Source organism: Hirundo rustica, chromosome 13, assembly GCF_015227805.2.
Source record: "Hirundo rustica isolate bHirRus1 chromosome 13, bHirRus1.pri.v3, whole genome shotgun sequence".
NCBI classification, from domain to species: Eukaryota; Metazoa; Chordata; class Aves; order Passeriformes; family Hirundinidae; genus Hirundo; species Hirundo rustica.
Window position 1 is genome coordinate 13,653,559 of NC_053462.1, and position 19,890 is coordinate 13,673,448.

Here is a 19,890-nt window from a genome sequence, read left to right on the forward strand (position 1 = left end):
ATGAAGCGTTCCACAAACCCCAGGGAAGGCACAGCCACTGACAGTGAAATTATTCCACAGGGCAGGCCTGCAGTAACCTGCTGTGCCTCACTCCGGAGCAGGGGTTGAAAAACACGGGTGGGATCAGACGCCCTGCCGTTCCCAGCTGCTCCTGCGTTATGCGAAAATGTTATTGCTTTGAAAAATGTTATTGTTTCTAAATGAGCGGGCTCTTTTTACAGCTTCAGCCCACACTGTTGCTGAAGGCAGCACTGCCACGGCCCCCCTCCGTTCCTTCCAGATGACGGCACCGACCCGCGGGCGGTCCCCACGCCGGGGCCGCCCGATCCCAGGCTCTCTGCAGCTCCCTGCGGGCCCCGCGGGTGGGCCTGCTGACCTTCACATCCCCCACGCACACAAATTCTGCCGAGGCCGGCGATTTCACAGATCCGCCTGAATTTCAGCCGGGTTCTGCCGACTTTCCCCGTCCCGCCGCAGGCGCGGGCGTGCGCTGGGCGAGTGAGTGACGCGCGGGGCCATCACTCCGCGGGGTGCCCGTCCTGCGGGACACGCGGGGACGGGGCCGGCCGGACAGGACCCCGCGGCGCGCCGACTGCGGGGACAAAGGCCGGGGCAGAGGGGACGGGTTCGTGCCAGGGCCGGCTGCACAGGGGGCCGAAGGGCAGCGCGGGGCCCGGACGGAGCGCCCGCAGCTCGGCAGGGCCGGCCCGGCGGAAGGCGGCCCTCAGCCCCGGGGCCGGACGGCTCATCCCGCCCCGCCCACAAGCCGCCCGCCCACCCTCCTATTGGACGCTTCCCAGCACGGGGTGTGGCCAAAGGTCGCGTCACGGGAGAGGCGCTCGCTGACTGGTGGCGGTAGCGGCGGGCGGCCCCGCCCCCGCGGTCCCACGCGCGGCCGGGCCCGCCCGGCGGGTACATTGTGCGCGGGGCCGGGGCCGCGCCGCGCTGCAGCCGCGCATCCCCGCGTCCCTGCATCCCCGCGTCCCCGCATCCCGGATCCCCGCATCCCGCAGCCCTGCATCCCCGCATCCCCGCATCCCCGATCTCTGCAGCCCTCCCACCCGGCGCTGCGGGCTTCGCGGCTCACGGAAATTTCGGCTCGGCAAAGTGACGGTGAGTGTTTTCCCCCCAGATCTCGGTTCAGGCCAGAGCCTCCAGAGCAAGGGGCTTGTTGGGGCTCGGAGCTGAGGGGGCGGGCTTGTGCCGGCCCCCGACGGGAGGAACCGTGAGTGCTGTCCCCGGTACCGGCCCGGGGCTCGCTGCGGGTTTGGATCATCGTGTTCCATAGGCAGGAAGCGGCAGGGACAGGTTTAGGGAGGGGAAGGTCTTTTCACTTCTAAAGAAAAAAAAAAATAAAATTAAACCCCAGCTATTAATCTCATTAATGTGAAAGCCAGGTGGCATTGCTTTTTGCCTTTTTTCCCCTTGTCTTTCATTCCTATCTATCTATCTATCTATATATCTATATATATATATCTATATCTCAAATCGGTGCTCCAAGGGACACAACCTCCGTGGCCTCTGATGAAATCAGTTCGAACAAACCTGTCTAGAGAAGTGAGCAGGTTTGTGTGAGTGACAGAGCTAAGCTGACAGAGGAGAAAAATAGTTCTTCCTCCTTCTCCTGTCCTCACAGGCCCCTTTGCATTAAAAAAAAAGTTAAGAGCCTGTTTGGTAGTTGGGTTTTCTAATTTTTTTTTTTGTCTTTATTTTCTTTATCTCTCCACTTGTAATTGTTGGGATAGAGGGCTTAGATCAGCCAGACCTGTGCTTGGAAAATCTGCCCTCAGTCTTGCATAAGCAGACAGCTCAATGTTTCATACGATTCCAGTGGATAGTCCCAGTGTTATGACTTCTCTGTTTTCCTTTCCTGCCAATCTCTGCATGTGTTCTCTTGCGATCTGCTGGAGGGATTTCCTCAGCCAGGGTGCTGTGGGCTTTCGTAGCTTTCCTCCAAATGTACCTCTTCCTCTCCAGGACAGATCCAGAGACACAAGAAATAAACAAGCGGCTTTGTAACCTTTGTACTTTGAAAACTTCCCTTGTTTTTCCTTCTTCCTTCCTGCATCTTGTGACACTTGTTTTTATTGAAGTTACCTTGTGAGCAACCCGAGATGTGTAACACAGCCCATGTGTTCTGGTGGTGGCCAGCTGCTGCTGTTGGCTCAGCTGCTCTGGTGACAGTCCCCGTCCAGAGATCCGAGCTCCCCTCTACTTTCCTGTCTCTGCTCCTGAGCTCTCCTGTATGTTCTGCTCTCTGTCCATCTCTCAGTCTGTCTCCTTAACGCTACAGGACGCTTTCTGGGGCCTCTCTATTTTCATGGTCCTCTTTTCTGCTGCAAATCAAATATCTGAAAACATATTTTGTCTCTTTTTTGTCTTTAACCTCAGCCATCTGCTCTGGCTTATCTTTGTGATAAGCCCAAGTCAAGCGCTTGGGGAGGAGGCATAGGTGTAAGTCTGCTCTACCGCACGAAGGTGTGAGGTAGCACAAGACTCTCAGAATTAAAAGGAGGGTGGAAATTGCTGCAGAATTACACCATAATGTGGGCATGGGAGACTGTAAGCAGCTTCAGCACTGAAGACTTAAATTTCCCATTCCTTTCTTGTTCATTTTCTCAAGTATTTGAGGATTGTTATCTGGAGTCCTCCTGCTTCAGCATGTGTGCAGATTGTGGTATCCTCTCGAGCTCTGTTTGGGGCAGGCTCAAGTAACTCAATCAGAGAAGCTGGTGTCTCAGATGTGCTTTTGCAGAGGAGTTAAGGCCAGTTAAAAATGGTTTGGCTGAAGGAACAAGGCAAAAAAAATTTGTGAAGTCGACAGCTTGGGGAGAGATGACAAGATACTGCATAACACATGTGAAAATGAACATGAGTCTGATCCATAAGATGGTTCTTCTGGCTCTGGAGGGGGTGCTAGACATTGCCTGGTATGGAGATAAGGATATCTCCATATCTGCACATGTGAGTTATGATGGCATTTTTGTCCCTATGGTGGTGACCAACCATCCCCAAAGCCTGCAGGAGTTCAGGTCCTTCTTAGCAGTCAGAGGAGGTTTTATGCAATGTTTAGGAGGTGGATGATTGAAACAGGAAGGGCAGGATGTGGCCATCTGTGGAGGTGGAAGAGGACAGGCAGAGTTGCGAGGTGGGGATGGAAATGGCAGCATTACAAGGAGTGTTGAGCAGTGCCTTGGCTCGGGTGTGAGTAGGTGGAGCAGGACAGGCAGAGCTGGCCCAGGATGTCCGTGGCAGCCGTTCACAGTGCTCAGGGACTGTGGCAGGGGCAGGTTTGGAACTGTGTCAGCACTTGAACTGAGAGCTAGATTTACTGCCCACTTTCACAGACTGTAGTTGAATTGCAGTGAGTGTAGCTGGCATTGCAGCAAACAGTGGCTGTAGGGATGCTGGCTTGGAAGCATTTAGCTGTAACAAGCTACCCTAAGCCCCCTGGCCTGACCTTTAACCACCATCACATCGCCCTGTCTTTGCTTATCAGCTTTATATCCCCGCAGTGACTATTAGTATCACTCCAGCCAGAACAGACAGCTCTGTCTTTCCCCCATTGCTTGAGCCTGGGAATGTTGCATGTCCCATAACTGCTGTCTACTTGCTGACCATTAGGCTTTACAAAGACTACCGGTTTTATATGATAGCCTGTCACTTTGTGGCGAGGCAAATTTATTACTGTACCACACTGGCAATCACTCTGCTTTGCTTGCAGTTGTGTGCAGGATGCCTGGGACAGCCTGGGCTGCTGCAAGGATGCCACAGAACTTGCAAGCTGAGTGCGTGGTTTGATGCTGTATGAATACCAAAATGGAAAAGTCAGACGGTTTTTTGTTGCTTGTGTCCAGAGCCAGAGGGCAATTAGCAATGCCCTGTCTTGCAGCCCCAGACCCTTGAATATCTGTCAGTGCTTTACAGTCCAGTTGGGAATGGATGTCCCCCATGCCCAGCAGCACGAGGGGTTAATCCATTCAGGAGGCATGAGGACCTCCCACCTCCATGGCTCTGAACTCCAACCAGAATTGCAAATGAGCAAATCAAACCTGGCAGTGGTACCATGATCTCCTGCCTGGCAGGGGAGTGGGGAAGGCAAAACAAAACCCCAGCTTAACTGGCCAGGCCCAAAATTGAAATCTTGCCCTGACAGCAGGCAGGCAGACAGACCTGTTTGGTGTGAGCATCTGTGACAGGGCTTTTGGTCAGCCTGGCTACTGGAGCACTCGGCTCTGCCAGCCTCAGAGCTGGGAGAGTGGGAGGATCTGAATAAGATCTCTGGAGTCAGCAGCTGCTGTGGTTATTCTGGCATTAATTTGAAGTATACCACATCTCATCTCCTAAACTCTCCCTGGGAAGTGGCATGTGGTTCCTCTGTGTTTGAAGTACCAAAGGCCTTTTGCCTTCGCAGCACATTAGCAAGTTTGGCTTGCTTGAAAAGGACTTTATCCTTCCCAGATGGGGCTGGGGTAGGTGCTGCAATCAAGTAGACTGTTCTCATTCTGGAGCCATTTTGGGCATGATTTGGAAGAGGGGACTGTGAACTCACTTGCCTCCTCAGCAGCCCCCCATTCATTTTTGCAAGGCGCCTGTGATTGATCTGGCAGAATGGGATGTATTCACAAGCAGAGCTGGAGGGCAGCAGGAAGGACAAAACCCCACCACAGCCTCAGAAATGAATCACGGACTCTGAAAAGATCCGCTGGGGTTAAGGCGGAGCAGTGAAAAGCTATTGTCTGGAGCCTGGACTGTGGCTAAAAGCATTATTTATCCCGATTTGGGTAGTGGTTGTAGGAGGGCGTGGTATTCCCAGGAACAGCAAAGCCAGTGTGCTTAGTGGTGAGCATGAACTTTATTTGATTGTGTCACAGGTAGCTCGAGAAGCTTTTTAGAGTATCTCAGCTGCAGAGTAGCAAGTCTAATGCCTGATTTGTGAATAGAACTGCATGGGTTGCATGCAAAGAGGATTTCCTACAGGTATTTTTATTATGGTTGGAGCATGGTTGCCTTTGACTCAGATGAGTGCATGTCATAGATTTGAGGCACTACAACCCCTTTTACCAGTGCTTTTGCGAGACACAGCAAGAATCTCACTAATTGGTACAGTTTGGCAATAGTGTTCTGATTTTCTGTCATTTAAGTGGCATTCAGTGGATTCTTGTGGTGGCTCTAGGCTCAGAATGGAGCATGGGTTTAAAGGGCAGAATGGTGGGTACTACTGAGAATGGGATATGAAAATATGAGTGGGATATGAAACTCAGACTGAGTTTCTGAGACTGAGTTTCATAACGTTCAGATATGTACCCGGATCTTCTCCAGACAATCTGATTCCTGGAGCCTACAGAATTGGGCTTGGAAAACCTCCCAGTTTCTGTCTGAGCCAACAGAAGGAGCCTTTCACATGGTCTTTCTGTTTTCTGTCTAGGACGTACAGGCTAGACTAGGAAGTGAGAAAATGAGAAGAAATGATAAGGATACCTCCTATTCTCAAAGGCTGGGGCAGGATCAGAAATTCTGCACTTGGGGGATGGAGTCAGCTGCCTTTCCTTTGTTTGCCTATTTGCAAATCTGGTTTTGTTTCAAAAGTTTGTCAGGAAGGGCAAATCCAGAGTGATACCCTCTGATTCACAGCAGTTACGTTGTCTGAATTCCAGCCTGCAATCACTGTTGCATCTTTGCTGTGTTAGTCATCCTGAAGAGAACAGGAACAAATTTGGCTGACACAGGCAGACCACTAAATTCACTGGAATTGCTGGAGATGAACCCAACCTGATAGAGAGGAAAGTCTGCATGTAGGCACGCAGTGTGGACAGAGCAGAGGGCATGCCTGGGAGATGATGTAGTGAAGGTCCCGTGCTGCCCACCTGGCAGCAGCCCAGGCTCCACACGCAACAAGTGTGGTGCTGCACTAAATGCCAGGTGTAATTTTAATTCCCTTCATCTCAAGCACTCTTGACAGAAGAGCATTATTAGTATGGAGCATTTCAAGCAACTCCAAGCTGTGTACCTGACAGCGCGCTGTGTTATGCAAGGACAGGAAAATCATCTGACAACATCTTCACATTTGTTCCTTCCCCTCTCTTGTTTTTTATGTTTCCCCCCCACCACCCTTTCCTGTTTTCTGTTGGTTTTTTCTGCTTTTGAAGCTCAAGCTGCCTCTGAGTACATGAATGCATGTAACAGATCCCCTTTCTCAAACCTTTTGATGGTCTCCAGTGCTGGGAAATGGCCTCTGAAACACGGCTGTATCTGGCTCTGTGTTTGACAGTGTGTTGCCTCACTGTTCTTTCTCCTAAGCAGTTTTGCAAGGAGCTCTTCCCTGTGAAGACAACACAGTAGGTAACTTTTATATTTCTACTTTGCTACTCTGTACAGCAGAAAGGGAAAAAATGGTTCTATAGCAGTAATTTTTGGTGTGGGCTAATGCTGCTGGCCTAAGCACCAGGCGGTGGAGTCCGTGAGAGCATTGGAAAGGTACAGACATTTGGGATGAGAGAGCAGGCACATTACTCATTAGTAGAAAATCGATCCCACCGCTTCCAGGGAGAAGTTAAACTTTGACTGAATTCAAGACAGTGTTTCACCCCACAGGGCTGATACTGTGAGATGGAGAGAAAATAAAGATCAATCTTATGCCTGCTGTCGCTGGCCATTCCAGGTGGGTCTGCTCTGGTTTGGAAGGAGTGTCTGTATGTTGTAGTGCAGCCCATGCATAGAGGGCCCATATGGCTTCTTGGGAATGAAACTGCTGCAGTGTGAGCAGCTTCATCCAGCCCTTCTGAACTGAGCCAGCAAGGAACCTTACTGCTTATTTACTTCCTTATTTACAGCTTTAAATAGTTCATGGTTGAGTGGGGCAAAAAGAAACGTGTTCTACTTTCTCTCATGGGCGAAACAGAAAGTGCCAGCTTTGGATCATGGGACTTGGGGTCTTTGTTGGTGTTTAGCTAGCCTTTATGATCCTGGGAGAACATTTTTTATAAACCCTGTAGTTTGCCTTTCTAAGCAGAAATGATCCCCTGAAGTCCCCCTGAGGAGCATATTAATCACTCTCAAATCTTGTCCTCTGGAAAGCAAGCAGGATCTTAGTTGGTGATTCCCTGGAAGTAGTGAATGAAGTTTGAGATTTGTGGAGAGCCTGTTTGGGATGGAAGGGGAACCCCAAGCCTGGCTAAATATAATTCATGTATCAGTAGCCTTTCTGAGCTGTCCTCTCACATGCAATTCTTTTGTTATTGGGGACAGGGCCTGATACAGCTTCAAAGTATCTGTCTAAGAGGCACTTGGGTTTTTCAAGAGGTGGTAGAGTGTCTCCTGAGGTTCTCCTAAAGGACCGTTCCAGCAGGGCTCTGAAAGGATGGCCCATCAGCCTGGGAGGGAAAGTCTTCTGCTGGGAGGTGGTTTGTAGGAAGCAAAAGGCACTCGGACAGGAGAGCTGTGGTTCTTCTTGTGGGGAGTTTGGCCAGCTCTGTGCTTTTGTTTTTCCCCTTGTTCTCTTTGCAAGCTTTGTCCTGTCCAGAGAGACTGCTGGGGCGTTTTCTTCATGAGCTGAGATTTGAGGGGTCTTTTTTTCTTGAGCCAACTCCTTCCCTCTTTCAGGATTGCTGTCTGCCCTGTCTGGATGAGTGGAAGGATTTTCAAAGCAACCTTATCTTGCTCTGCTGGAAAAAACCTGTCTTTCCCATCCTGGCTGTACAAAGGCTGCAGACAGCCAGGGGAATACTGCAGCCAGCAGACAGCATTGGATAGCTGTCAAAAAGCTGATGCCCCTCTGCCCTCATCCATATGGAAGGACTATTATCTGCCTCTGCATGCAGTAAGATCCCTTTAAAAGGTTATGCAGTAGATACTTATTTTTTCAATAACTGCCTTTTGAAGGTAAAGAAATGAATGCAGCGTGGAGAAATTCAAGCCCCAGTTTGTTCAGGTTGTGCCTTCTGCAGTTCCCGTTGACACTGCTGTTCCAGCAAGAGCTTTCTGCATGATGGAAGATGCAGCTGAGAGCTCTGATAACCCCCAGCTCTTAGAGCAGGTGGGAGCTTGGCAGGGACTACTGACAGGTTGTTTTGTGTAAAATACTCCTCTTTCAGAGTGGTTCTGCTTTTTCTCTTTAGCTCAGTAGTTGGGTAAGGGGGCAAGGAGTGTGGTAGGGGCCAAACTGTGCTCCGCATGCATCTGCCTCAGAGAAGTGCACGTGTCACAGGTCCAGCCTGCTCATGAATGCAGTTAAACATGGCTTAAATCTTCTGTGCACATCATGAAATTGTAGAAGACACTTTGCCTGCAGTTTCTGTTTGTCTGTTATGGGTGAAATGATGCCAAGGTCTCTGGCAGACTGTGACGTGCAGCGAGGGGAGTTTGTGAGGGGAAGGATTAGCGTCTGCCACTTTTCTGCTTGTGCCCCAGCTATGGCAGGATCCAAGGAGCCCTTAGTAAAAGCTGTTTGGGTGTTGCTGAAAACCACAAGCAAGGCTTTCTGGTGACATGGCTGCACCCCAGAGTTCAGGGGCTGCTTTAGTTTCAGTTTAATGGTCTGTCTAGCCCTGCGTGTCTGACCAGTGACATCCAGTGTCATAACTCTGCTCCAGGAGAGGCCAACTAAAGGGGCTGTGACTGTGGCCTCTTTAGCTTGCAAAATTCCAGCTGCACTGGGAGCCTGTTGGTGCCGGTAGTGACAACATGTTAGAAAGAGCAGTGCTGGGAACTGGACTGTAACCTGCCAAATTATTCCCGGGATATTTTTCAATATGTACAGGATAGAAATAATATTTGCCTCCAAGTTCCCTGGGATAGATATTTGATGCGGGAAGCCTGAGATTTGAAATATATGTGTTTTTGTGTGCACACGTGTGATATATGTATGTGTCCTTATGTATGTATACGTAAAAAATGGCTTGGCTGCAGCTTTTATATAGACATTTCAATTTCTAAATTACCTGCTCCTTCCATTCTGAGTAGTTGCTTTTAATCTTAGTGGCAGAAAAATCATTGCTGCCTTCCTGCAGTCTCTGTGTTTGTTTTCATAGCTGTCCTATATAAATTGCTTCTTTTTTTGTGCATAAGCAAATCAAAGGTAAACACTGAATAGCTGACCTGAGCTGTGAGCAAAGAAAGCAATAGCAGTGGCAGGGTGGTTTCTGAGGTTGTAGGAATAGGAACCTAAATCAATAGCTTTTAGCAGACTCATAAATGTTTCATTTGTATTCCTCGCTTCAGCGTTGACATGGGAATCCATATAACCCCTTAAATTAGTGTTGTTCCTGCACTGGGTGTAGATGTTGGAAACATTTCCTTCAGATGCACTTCAAAGTGCTGTTCTGTAATGGCATTTTCCTTCCTGTTCTGGAGCCTTGGTTCTGCACAGCTTCCAGTCACGAGTGAAATGAGCTTGTCAGCCTCTCTCCCAAGCTGCAGGAGTTTGGGCCATGGACATGGACATATCCCACCCGATTACCCACATCAGTGTTCCTGCCCCTGACTCAGAGCCCGACTAGGACTTGTGGCTGCTTGGGCAAGCTGTTGTTTCTGCATGGAGAAGCACAGAGACTTTTCCCTGGACTCTGACACAGCCCTGAGGAATGAGTGAGGCCTTGAGAAGACCAACCTCAATAACTCTTGGCAGCGGGTAGGGAAGGAGCAACATGCCCACAACTGTTTGTCCAGTTCAGACTCTTTTGGAGGTGCTGGAGAAGCAGGGGCAGGAAGCTCATGAGCAGAGCCTGAGTCAGGCAGTTTATCTGGCCATCTGCCTCCTCCTGAGGTCATCCACCCATGGAGTGTGGGAGGGTTGAGCAGCTCCAGGTCACTGCCAGGTCAAGGCTATGACCTGCCGGCAGCCTGGGAGCGCTGTGTCCGCTTTCTCAGCATTTTGTGGTTTCCTCCAAGACCCCAGGGCTGGCTGGGGAGGACAGGGCTCATCTGCAGACCGTGTGTCTGCAGAGTGGAAAGACCCTTGAGAAACCCCAGGCTGTGAACAGCAAGTTAAAAAAAAAATCCCGTCCAACCAACATCAACAAAAAGAGCCCATGTAAAAAACCTTCCTCAACTGTCTTGTCTAAACAATTCAGTGACTGGAGTGAAGGTTGACCCCATTTTGATTTTTTCAGGTTCATTTTTCAAACCTAGGGACAAGTTCTGTCTTAACTTCTCCTGTAAGAGAGGGCTGTGCACGTGTATCTGTCTGCTTTAGTTATATGGGGAACAAAATACAGCTGGCTGAAGTATTTTGGAGTAAGTGACTTGGATTTTATCATCTAGGTAGTATTAATTTGATTAGTCCAAAGGGGTTTTCTTCTACAGGGAAGGATTGGTATCAGGTAGCACTGAAGTGAAATAGTAGCTAATAAAAGCCTTGTGTTTGATTCTGCCTGTCTGGTAAAAAGCATAATTTATGTATTTCTTTTGTCTTATTCTGATGAGACTCTGTCCTGAAAAATGTTTAAGTCACATGAAGTGTCTGGTGAGTTTCATCATCAAAAAGTGCAACAAATGGGTTTGGTAAAATTGGTGCAAACTTTTGGCTTCTGCTGGTAATTAAATATTTTGTAAATAAAACCCGTAGCAGTTGCTTTTCCTAAACCTGCAGTAATCTACATGAAAATCAGAAGCCAAACTTGATTTCTGCCGAGCCGAGAACAGACCAATGCCCTTTATCCTGGATAGTCTGCTCTCTCTATGCTGTTTTCTAAGGAAAAATAATTCTTCTGCGGTTTGCCAATACCCTCTGGGGGCTGTTGAAACAATCTACCACCAAGTTTGGGGTTTGATTGCCTCACTTTGTTGCTCCTTTGTTGAAACCAAAGCAGAATTTCCCCCTTCACCCTGCTCTGCCTTCCCGCCCTGCTCAGCCTGAGTTAATTTTTCTGGAGGATGTGAGGTTGCAGGAAGAAAGGGCTGTGCAAGCCAGGGTGCAGGAGCAGCCGTGGAGCAGGAGCCACCAGGGATGTCACCTGGTGCTTTCAGGTCTGCTGGCAGCGTAGCAGGGTTGGATAGCAAATATTCTCCATGCCTCGTATCAGTAAGGACGAGGGAATAACGGTCTCCCTGTTTGTCTGCCTGCAGGCAAGAGCTCTGCCACCATGTCCGTCAGCGTCCACGAGAACCGTAAATCCCGCACCAGCACCGGCTCCATGAACATCTTGCTTTTTCACAAGGCCTCCCACCCGGACTGCGTCTTGTCCCACCTGAACACCCTGCGGAAGCACTGCATGTTCACCGACGTCACCCTCTGGGCAGGGAACAGGTCGTTCCCGTGCCATCGGGCAGTGCTGGCTGCCTCCAGCAGGTACTTCGAGGCCATGTTTAGCAACGGCCTCCGGGAGAGCCTGGATGACGAGGTGAACTTCCATGACAGCCTCCACCCGGAGGTGCTGGAGCTGCTGCTGGACTTCGCTTACTCCTCTCGGATCATCATCAACGAGGAGAATGCCGAGTCCCTCCTGGAGGCTGGGGACATGCTGCAGTTCCATGACGTCCGAGATGCAGCGGCTGAGTTCCTGGAGAAGAACCTTCACCCTTCCAACTGCCTGGGCATGATGCTGCTCTCGGATGCTCATCAGTGCCGGCGGCTCTATGAGCTCTCCTGGAGGATGTGCCTGGTCAACTTTGAGACTGTTCACAAGAGTGAGGATTTCAACAACCTTTCCAAGGACACTTTGCTGGACCTCATCTCCAGTGATGAGCTGGAAATCGAGGATGAAGAAAAGGTCTTCAAGGCTGTCATGCAGTGGGTGAAATATGACCTGGATGAGCGGAAGGCTTATCTCCCAGAACTTCTGAGGAATGTTCGTCTGGCTTTGCTTCCTTCCGAATGCCTCAAGGAAGCCTTGGCTTGCGAGGACTTGATCATGGTGGATGAAAGGAACAAGCTTGTCCTGGATGAAGCTATTCAGTGCAAGAAGAAGATCCTCCAGAACGATGGGGTGGTCACCAGCCCCTGTGCCAGGCCTCGCAAAGCTGGGCACACCTTGCTGATCCTGGGAGGACAGACCTTCATGTGTGATAAGATCTACCAAGTGGATCACAAAGCAAAGGAAATTATTCCCAAAGCAGACCTGCCGAGTCCACGGAAGGAGTTTAGTGCCTGTGCCATTGGCTGCAAAGTGTACATCACTGGAGGCAGGGGCTCAGAGAACGGGGTCTCCAAAGATGTTTGGGTTTATGACACCGTGCATGAGGAATGGTCCAAAGCTGCCCCAATGTTAATTGCTCGGTTTGGGCACGGCTCAGCCGAATTGGAAAACTGCCTGTATGTGGTTGGTGGACACACCGCAGTAGCTGGAGTCTTCCCTGCATCTCCTTCTGTTTCCTTGAAGCAAGCAGAGAAGTACGACCCCATATCCAACAAGTGGATGATGGTGGCTCCGTTGCGAGACGGCGTGAGCAACGCTGCGGTGGTGAGCGCCAGGCTCAAGCTCTTTGTCTTCGGTGGGACCAGCATCCACCGAGACATGGTGTCCAAAGTGCAGTGCTATGATCCAGCTGAGAACCGATGGATGATCAAAGCCGAGTGCCCGCAGCCCTGGCGCTACACGGCGGCCGCTGTCCTGGGCAGCCAGATTTTCATCATGGGAGGAGACACGGAGTTCACGGCGGCCTCCGCCTACCGCTTCGACTGCGAGACGGACCAGTGGACGCGCATCGGGGACATGACGGCCAAGCGCATGTCCTGCCACGCCCTGGCCTCGGGGAATAAGCTCTATGTGGTAGGAGGTTACTTCGGCACTCAGAGGTGCAAAACGCTGGACTGCTATGACCCCACATCAGACACGTGGAACTGTATCACCACGGTGCCTTACTCGCTCATCCCCACAGCTTTTGTCAGCACCTGGAAGCACTTGCCCTCGTGATGAGGAGCAGGGCTTGGGGGCTTGTTTCCAGGAGGTCAACGAAGGTAAGGGTCTCCTCCTCTTAAATTAAAAATTGCCATCTTGCCTCAGTTGTATCTCCACACACTGAGCTGAAGCCACAGGTTCCAAGTTGCTCATGAGGTTGTTTTATGGGAAGGGAGCATTTAAAAGGAAAGAATAACCAGCTCTGCAGTGCCCTAGTGTAAGTCTAGATAGTTCCAAGGGTTCTCTTATTTCCAGATGATCCTCCCAGTATCTTAAGGGATACATCTATGTAGATGATTGGGCCTCCTCTCCCTCTGCTCCAAGGTAGCTGGACTGTGACAGCATCACCTTCTGTGGGTGGGTGGGTGGGCAGATGTGTCCACATCTGTTTTCACCATGGAATACATCCTGTTCTCATGCAGTTCAGGGAGTTAAGGTTCCTAAAAACACTTGTATGTGGCTCCTGGGAGATACCAGGGCAACAAGAGCTTTGGAATGTCTCAGTAGTTTGATACTTTTGCACATTTTCTGGGTGATCTATTTAGAACTGATGAATATGTAGGCAGGTGACCCTTGGAATGCCAGCAAATCCTGGTTCTCTTTTTATGCTCTGTATTTACATTTCAGTGGGTAGCAGAAGCAAAAGCACAGAAGCCACGGTGCATTTGATGGTCTTGGTGTTTATTTATCATCCAAACAGTTGCTTGTTAAATCAGAACTTCTGAGACTTCTGTGTCAGACCTGAGTGGGAGGGAAGGGGTTTTGTAACCAGAAGAAGAATGTGTTTATCAGTGTTTTGGGTTGTGTGAGAATAAGAAAGTTGGTGGAAACCCATGATGTCGTGTCTCATTCTGGCGCTCCGGTTTTCTCTTGCTTAGGGAAGATGCTACTGCAGTGCCCCTGGGACAGGGTTTCTGGTTCCTCCTCTCTCCTTCCCAGTGGGGTGTTTGGTTGCCATTCTGGTTGTCAGTGTGGCTCCACAGGGCTTTGCACGTCCTCACCAATCTGTGCTGAGATGCAGCTGGCCTGGCAAAGCCAAAAAACTCTTCTCAGCTTGCATTGTGAAAGGAGATGGTGATACAGGCAACACTTGGATGGCATCATCTTCCCAGGAAGTCAGCAACACCTCTCCTAGCTCAGTGTGCAGGTTTCTCAGTGCCAGCAGCACACACAGCCCAGCTTTGGTGGTTGCAGCCTACATCCCAGCCAGCTGAAGGAGCTGGGAAACCCTCACATATGGGTGTGGGATTGACAAGCTTCACTTACAGTTTTATTTGGAAAGTGGGGACTGCGGAGAGAGAAATTCTTCCACGGACTCATCAAAATCCACTTCACTTAATACAGGGAAGAAAGAATGCTGCCCAAACCCTCTAACACCCTCTCACTTCCCTGCTTTCCACTTCGTGTGGTTGGTGCGCCTGGGAGCCGCCCAGTGGGTGGAATTGCTGGCACCTCCCAGTGATGATCTTTTTTGATGCCAGATGGGAAGCAAGGAGGAGTTCCTGGCACCTAAGCCAGGCATTAGCGCAACGTGGCCACCTGCTTTTCTCAGGTGGGAAAAAATCACCCAGGGCATTACACTGGCCTTTGTGAAACACCTGGTTTTAACATGGTTTGGACCACCATGAGGGCAGAGCAAGAGTTGAAAGGGTTAAAATGAGACTTTAAAGTGTTCCCAACCCTGGAAGATAATGGCCTTTCCAAATCCTCCTCCTCAGGCGTTGCCTAGCATCTGTCACAGTGGCTCAGTAATCTAATTAACTGTCACTCGGCTATTAAATATTGCAGCAAAGACTGTGAGGACTCCATCATTTTCAGCTCAGGTCAATGGGGCCTCCCTTTAAGAGCCATCCTAGAGCTGACAATTAATTTTCTCTGGTAGCAGATGCATCTGAATATTAAAGCTCAACACCAGCCACATGGCTGGGAGTAGGAATAGGGAGTAGTTTGAGATGGGAGATGATTCCTCAGCCACTGAATAAAAAACAGTCTTCGAAGTCACAGCGATGTTATTTTCCTCTCCTACCCTTTTTCCTCTGTGCTGTATTTGGGTTGCTCAGACCTAATAAATAGCTTTGTGGGGGTTGTATTGATACTTCTTCCCCCCCTGTAATCGGGAGCCTGACACAAGCGCAGAAAACTAGGAATTGCAAATAAAACTGGTGAAAAGTCACTGTGTGAGGGTTTTATGTGCTTTTTTGGCTCTGCCTCCAGTCTTGAGTTAAAAGAACTATTTAAAATACACGCAAGCTCTTGCCAGAAAGAATGTCTGTCCATGTGATTTTTCTAGAGTGGTGTTTTTTTTTTTTTTTTAACTAAGTCATTGTTACGGCCTCAGCCACTGTGGCAGCTCTGTACATAAAAGCACCAAAAAGGGTGAGTGAATGTCCCTGTGCACATGCTACCGACGCTGCAGCAGCCACATTCCATGTGCCTGCCTTGGCTGTCCTGGCTGTGCAAAAACTGGGCTTGGGAACTGGGGTAACTGGCTGTAGGATCCTATGGCCACGATCCAGTTCACCCCATTGTCCTACTGCAGATCTGGTTGAAGGATTTTCTGGTTTGCAGCTCCCACCATGAAAGGTCTCTGCTCAAACACCTGATTTGATTCTTATGGGATCCTTCTTCAAGTAGGGTTGCCCAGAAGGCAGGCTGGCCAGCACCTGCCCAGGTTCCTATGGAATTGCCTCACCTGACCTGGAAAAACTCAGGAGCAGAGCAAGGTGGGCTGGTGGGGAAAGGCCTGAGCAGTCACGTGGCAGGAGACAGTCCTTTGTAGTCCTGGGAAAAACAACCTCCTGCCTATAAACTGGTCCCTGAAAACCAAATAGTCTGTTCTTGACAAACATTGATCATAAACCACCCAGCCTGCTTTTCATATGAAGCATTAAAGTGATCAGCTGGAAACGCTTCCTCGAGGGCATGGCCTTCGCCCTTCCCAGGCAGAGTGGGGACACCTTTCAGCAGAGGTCCCAGCACTACTGCCAAGGAGGCCGTGTGACATTAATTTAGTGCTCATTGCCCACAGTTAATTCTGGGGATCAAGTGTGATTAGCAGTATGAAACGTGAAAGCCTCATCCCCTCCCACCCGTGGCGGTGGAGCCATAGGGAGGCACAGATGACAAATGAGCACTAATAAAGACTCTGTGTTGATAAAGACAAGTACAGCCCAGCCTGGGGGAGGGTGGTGGGTGGTTTGTCACAGGCCTGTGCAGACAGTTGATGGGGACAACTCAACCCCTCCCCAGAGGTGACCTCAGGCAGCACCAGGAACAGGTTCTCCAAGCTGCCTGTCTCCACATTAAAGTGGCTTCTCCAGACTATCTGTCCTGTGGGACACTCTCATTTTCACGGGGCAGAGTCACAGATGGGAGTGGGATGGTCACTCCAGATCGCATGGTGCAGCCAGGGGAGGTGAACTGGAAAGGGGAGTCACTGCATCCCTCTGTGCTGCCTCTTGAGCCTCCAATGCTCTGCTGGCATGAAGATGTTGGGATTCCCATCTCTAAACAAACAGGACAACCCAAATCCTGTGGCATCAAAGAGCCAGGGGTTCCCCTGCCCAGAGGTTCCTAATCAGGTACTTTTTAGCTCCTGCAGGACCCTCCTCACAGTCCTCACTGTAGGGAGCAGAGGCTGGTGACGGGGCACTGCTCAGGTACTGATTCCTGGGACACATCCAGAAGCTCAGAGTTGGTTCTGGGCCTTCCACTGGAGCCCTTTGGTGCCCTTAGCTCCCGTGAGGGCTGTGGGTGGCACCAGCTGCTGGTGCCTGCCTTTGGGTGGGTGCTGAGTGACTGAGGCTGAAGGGTTTTGAGGCTATTCTGGCACCTGAAATCTGAACTTTGGCCCCAGAGCTCCTGCAAAGATTCAGGCTGAGTGCCAGGCCCTGAGCTGTATCCGATACCGCACTCACACTAGGAATTGGGTCAGTTCCATGGCTTTTCCTGGTTATTATATTACAGCTTAGATAACAAGTGTTTTGCAAAGACGCTTTTACAGCTGCCTGGTGTGGCTCCCTCCCATGTGGAGCAGTGATCATTCCTGGTGCAGCGTGCATCATTCCCAGCTCCATCCAGGGAGCCCTACTTAAAGAAAAGGCACCTTCCCATGCCAAGACCTGTGTACCTGCAAAGAGCAGCCTGGAAAAACCTCAGGATAATCTCCTGGCTCCTAGAGGCTGCTGCTCTGCTCACCTGCATGCTGCTGGGGTGGGTGGTTGCTTGCAACCTGCTGGAATTCCGGGAACAGAGTCACAGCTGGTTTCTCCCTGTGGCTCCTAGGGAAACCCATTTGCATGTGTATAATAGCGAGGCTGGATAAACAGGGATTGCAGTTTTTCTGCCGCTGCTGCTCTTTCCAAGTGGCTGAAGCCAGTTTATCAGGCAGTGTTGGAAGGGAGTGGCTGGCCTGGGGAGGAAAGTCGATGAAAATCAGGCTTTTCCTAACCCTGGGCAGATGGAAACATGTGCAATCTGAGCTTGGCCCCAGACTGTATTAATCAACCCCTTGGAAATGTCAGTGATACGGAAGTTTTTGGAGGAACCTGTGGAAAAAGAGAAAAAGGGTCTTTTTGTTTCATCTGTTCCAATTTTTGGGCCCTCCTCTCTTCCCTAAAAAAAAAAGAAAGAGAGTGAAAACTTTTCCCTCAATTTTTCATTCCCTTGTCATGTCCACCAAAGTTTGCTACCCAGCTCTGAGCCCTCCCCAGCTGAAGATTCCCTCTCCTGTCCTGCACAGGCAAAGGACACCCCGACTCCTAAAGGAACCAGCTGCCTTCCACCTCCACCCACCTCAGGGAGTGCCCTGTGTGTGCTGAGCTGAGCATCACACCAGTTAATGAGCTTTCTCTTTCCTTCCCCAGATGCCAGAGCCACATCCACGTCCCCTCTTGCTGCTGGAGCTGACGCAGTGACCAAGAGCCTCCTGTCCTCCCACACAGGACCCCGAGGGGACTTCCACATCCCTTCCTGACACCAGCAGTGGGGGGCACAGCTGGGGCCCCACCGCCAGCATCACTCCAGGGGGTCACCAAGGGCTGCCCAGCCCCAGCACTGGTCACTGTGCAGGGATGGCAAGGAGCCGAGAGCACTGCCTTGCCAGGCTGGGCACAGGGGGCACGGGGATGGCTTGTGGGCTCCTCTGGACCAGCAGGGCTGGGGAGATGGAGGCTGCATCCCTCGGCACACATGGCTGGTTAGCCCTTTTTGTTACTCAGTTGGGGGTGTTAAGAGATAATAATACGTTTTTCTCTAAGGCAGCAAACTTGCCATTGGCAATGCCTGCTGCTTGGGTGACTTGGAAGCGTTTGTTAAAGGGAACAAGGTGAGAGCACCTGGCTCTCCCCATCCTCTGGCCATTTCATGGAGGCAATGGCTATTGAAATATTAAAACATAGGAGCTTGGGATGGCTGCCAGCAGCACCAGGTACCATGACAAAACAGGGCAGATGCCTTTTGGTTTGTACTTTGGGCCTTTTCAGTTTCCCCTCCCCCTCTTTCCTGGCCGCTGTGATTTGGTCAGAGGCCGGGTAGCTCCCCACACACAGCTGCTGGGAAGAGCATGGGGCTGTGTTGGTGTGCCAAGGCAGCAGCACCGCTGCCGAGATATTCCCCAGATAAAGCCCACTGCGTGCTCAGAGCCGGTCTGCTGAGCTTCCCTGTGCGTGGGTGAGGCTCTCATTAGCAAAGGAGCAGAAAATGGGGTGCAGTGGGGAGCACTTGTGCCTTGGGAAGGGGCACTTGGCTCCAGCAAGGCCTCGAAGGGAGAGCAAGAGGATTAGGGTAGCATTGCAGGGTGGGCTGGGGAGGGATCCCCCCTCCTTCCTGCTGCACCCCATATCCTGGCTTCCCCTTGAAGAGATGTGAGCGTTTCTGACTGCCTGCTGCCTGCCAGCGGTCGGGCTGAGGCTGCCCCAGGTTATCCACACACGCTGGCTGCCAACTGTGTTTGGGATTATGCATCCAAGAGCTGTCAGCCCGAGCCATTCCTCATTTTGCTGTGGAGGGAGGCACGTGGATTGCAGCTGTCAGTACAGGGATGCAGCTCCTGACTGGCCTCTCTGGGGCCGGCCACTGCCGAGGACTGGTCCTGCACAGCATCCTGCTTCCCTGCACAGCACATCTCCAGATTCTCCAGGCTCGCCTCTTGCCCCTGGATGAGGCTGGGCTGTAGCCTGGCCAGCTGAATGATGCAATGCCATGAAAGCCTTGACACAGCTTCAAACAGCAAAGGTCTTTTCGGAGCAGCGGGTGCCCGTTGCTGCCGGGAAGAGCACACGTTCTGCACAGCCAGTCTGCGATGCGCTGGATGACGTTTATTTACATCTCCTAGTCTCTTTTTTTTTTTTTTTTTTTGTTTTTTTTTTTTCCCCTTCAGCTGCTTGTGAACTTTAATAAAAATGATGATCTGGGAAACTGTTGGTGTGTTTTTCACAGGACTCTTCGTTCTTAAGTAAGTTGGATTTAGGTCTAATAACAGGGCCGAGGACTAATAACAGGGTTGGCACTCTATGGGGTGGTTCACAAACAGCCTCCAAAACAACCAACCCAGCTGTAATTATTATTGCTTCAGTGCTTGGGAAACTGAGGCACAGTATCAAGTGTCTTGTCCAAGGTTAATGGTAGATCTGGGAATAAAGTCCAGGGCTCCTCATGCCCCGAGGACGTCATGTGGCTCTCTGTCCCATGACTGCTCTCACTCAGCTTGTCCATGCCATGATTTCAGGAGAACTTGCAAGTCTGCAGTGCTAATAACACCTGCCAAATAGGTTGAGGGGCCCAACGCAGACACAGTTGTACTGCAGGGAAAGCCAGTGATTTCTAAGGAAGACAAGAAGAATCCATGCTTCTGTTTTCCTTATTTGCCTTCTCTTGGCTGCTGCAGCTCCCAAGAAAGGGGCCTATTGACAGGAGAGATGGGCTTTCCAGCTGGAGCTCCTATCCATGCTTCTCTTCCATGTGCATCTCTCTCCGTCCCAGAGTAGCTCCCAGAGGCACAGGGAGATCCAGCCCTGCTCTGGGAACACTCTGGGAGGGTTTTCCCTCCCTACAA

The 19,890-nt window shown here is 50.7% G+C and overlaps 1 protein-coding gene across 1 annotated transcript; it reads left to right on the plus strand.

Moving 5' to 3' along the window:
• The first annotated feature begins 930 nt into the window (after positions 1-930).
• KLHL25 (kelch like family member 25) lies at positions 931-19,218 on the plus strand. The gene is made up of 3 exons (XM_040077601.2): positions 931-1,113; positions 11,065-12,895; positions 17,702-19,218. Exon 2 carries the CDS (start codon positions 11,082-11,084, stop codon positions 12,849-12,851), a length of 1,770 nt encoding a protein of 589 aa, XP_039933535.1. The 5' UTR covers positions 931-1,113; positions 11,065-11,081; the 3' UTR covers positions 12,852-12,895; positions 17,702-19,218.
• The last annotated feature ends 672 nt before the right edge of the window (positions 19,219-19,890 follow it).

Bases quoted from the DNA above. Each gene is read 5' to 3' on its own strand.
- KLHL25 (XM_040077601.2), top strand. From the start codon at position 11,082: ATGTCCGTCAGCGTCCACGAGAACCGTAAATCCCGCACCAGCACCGGC.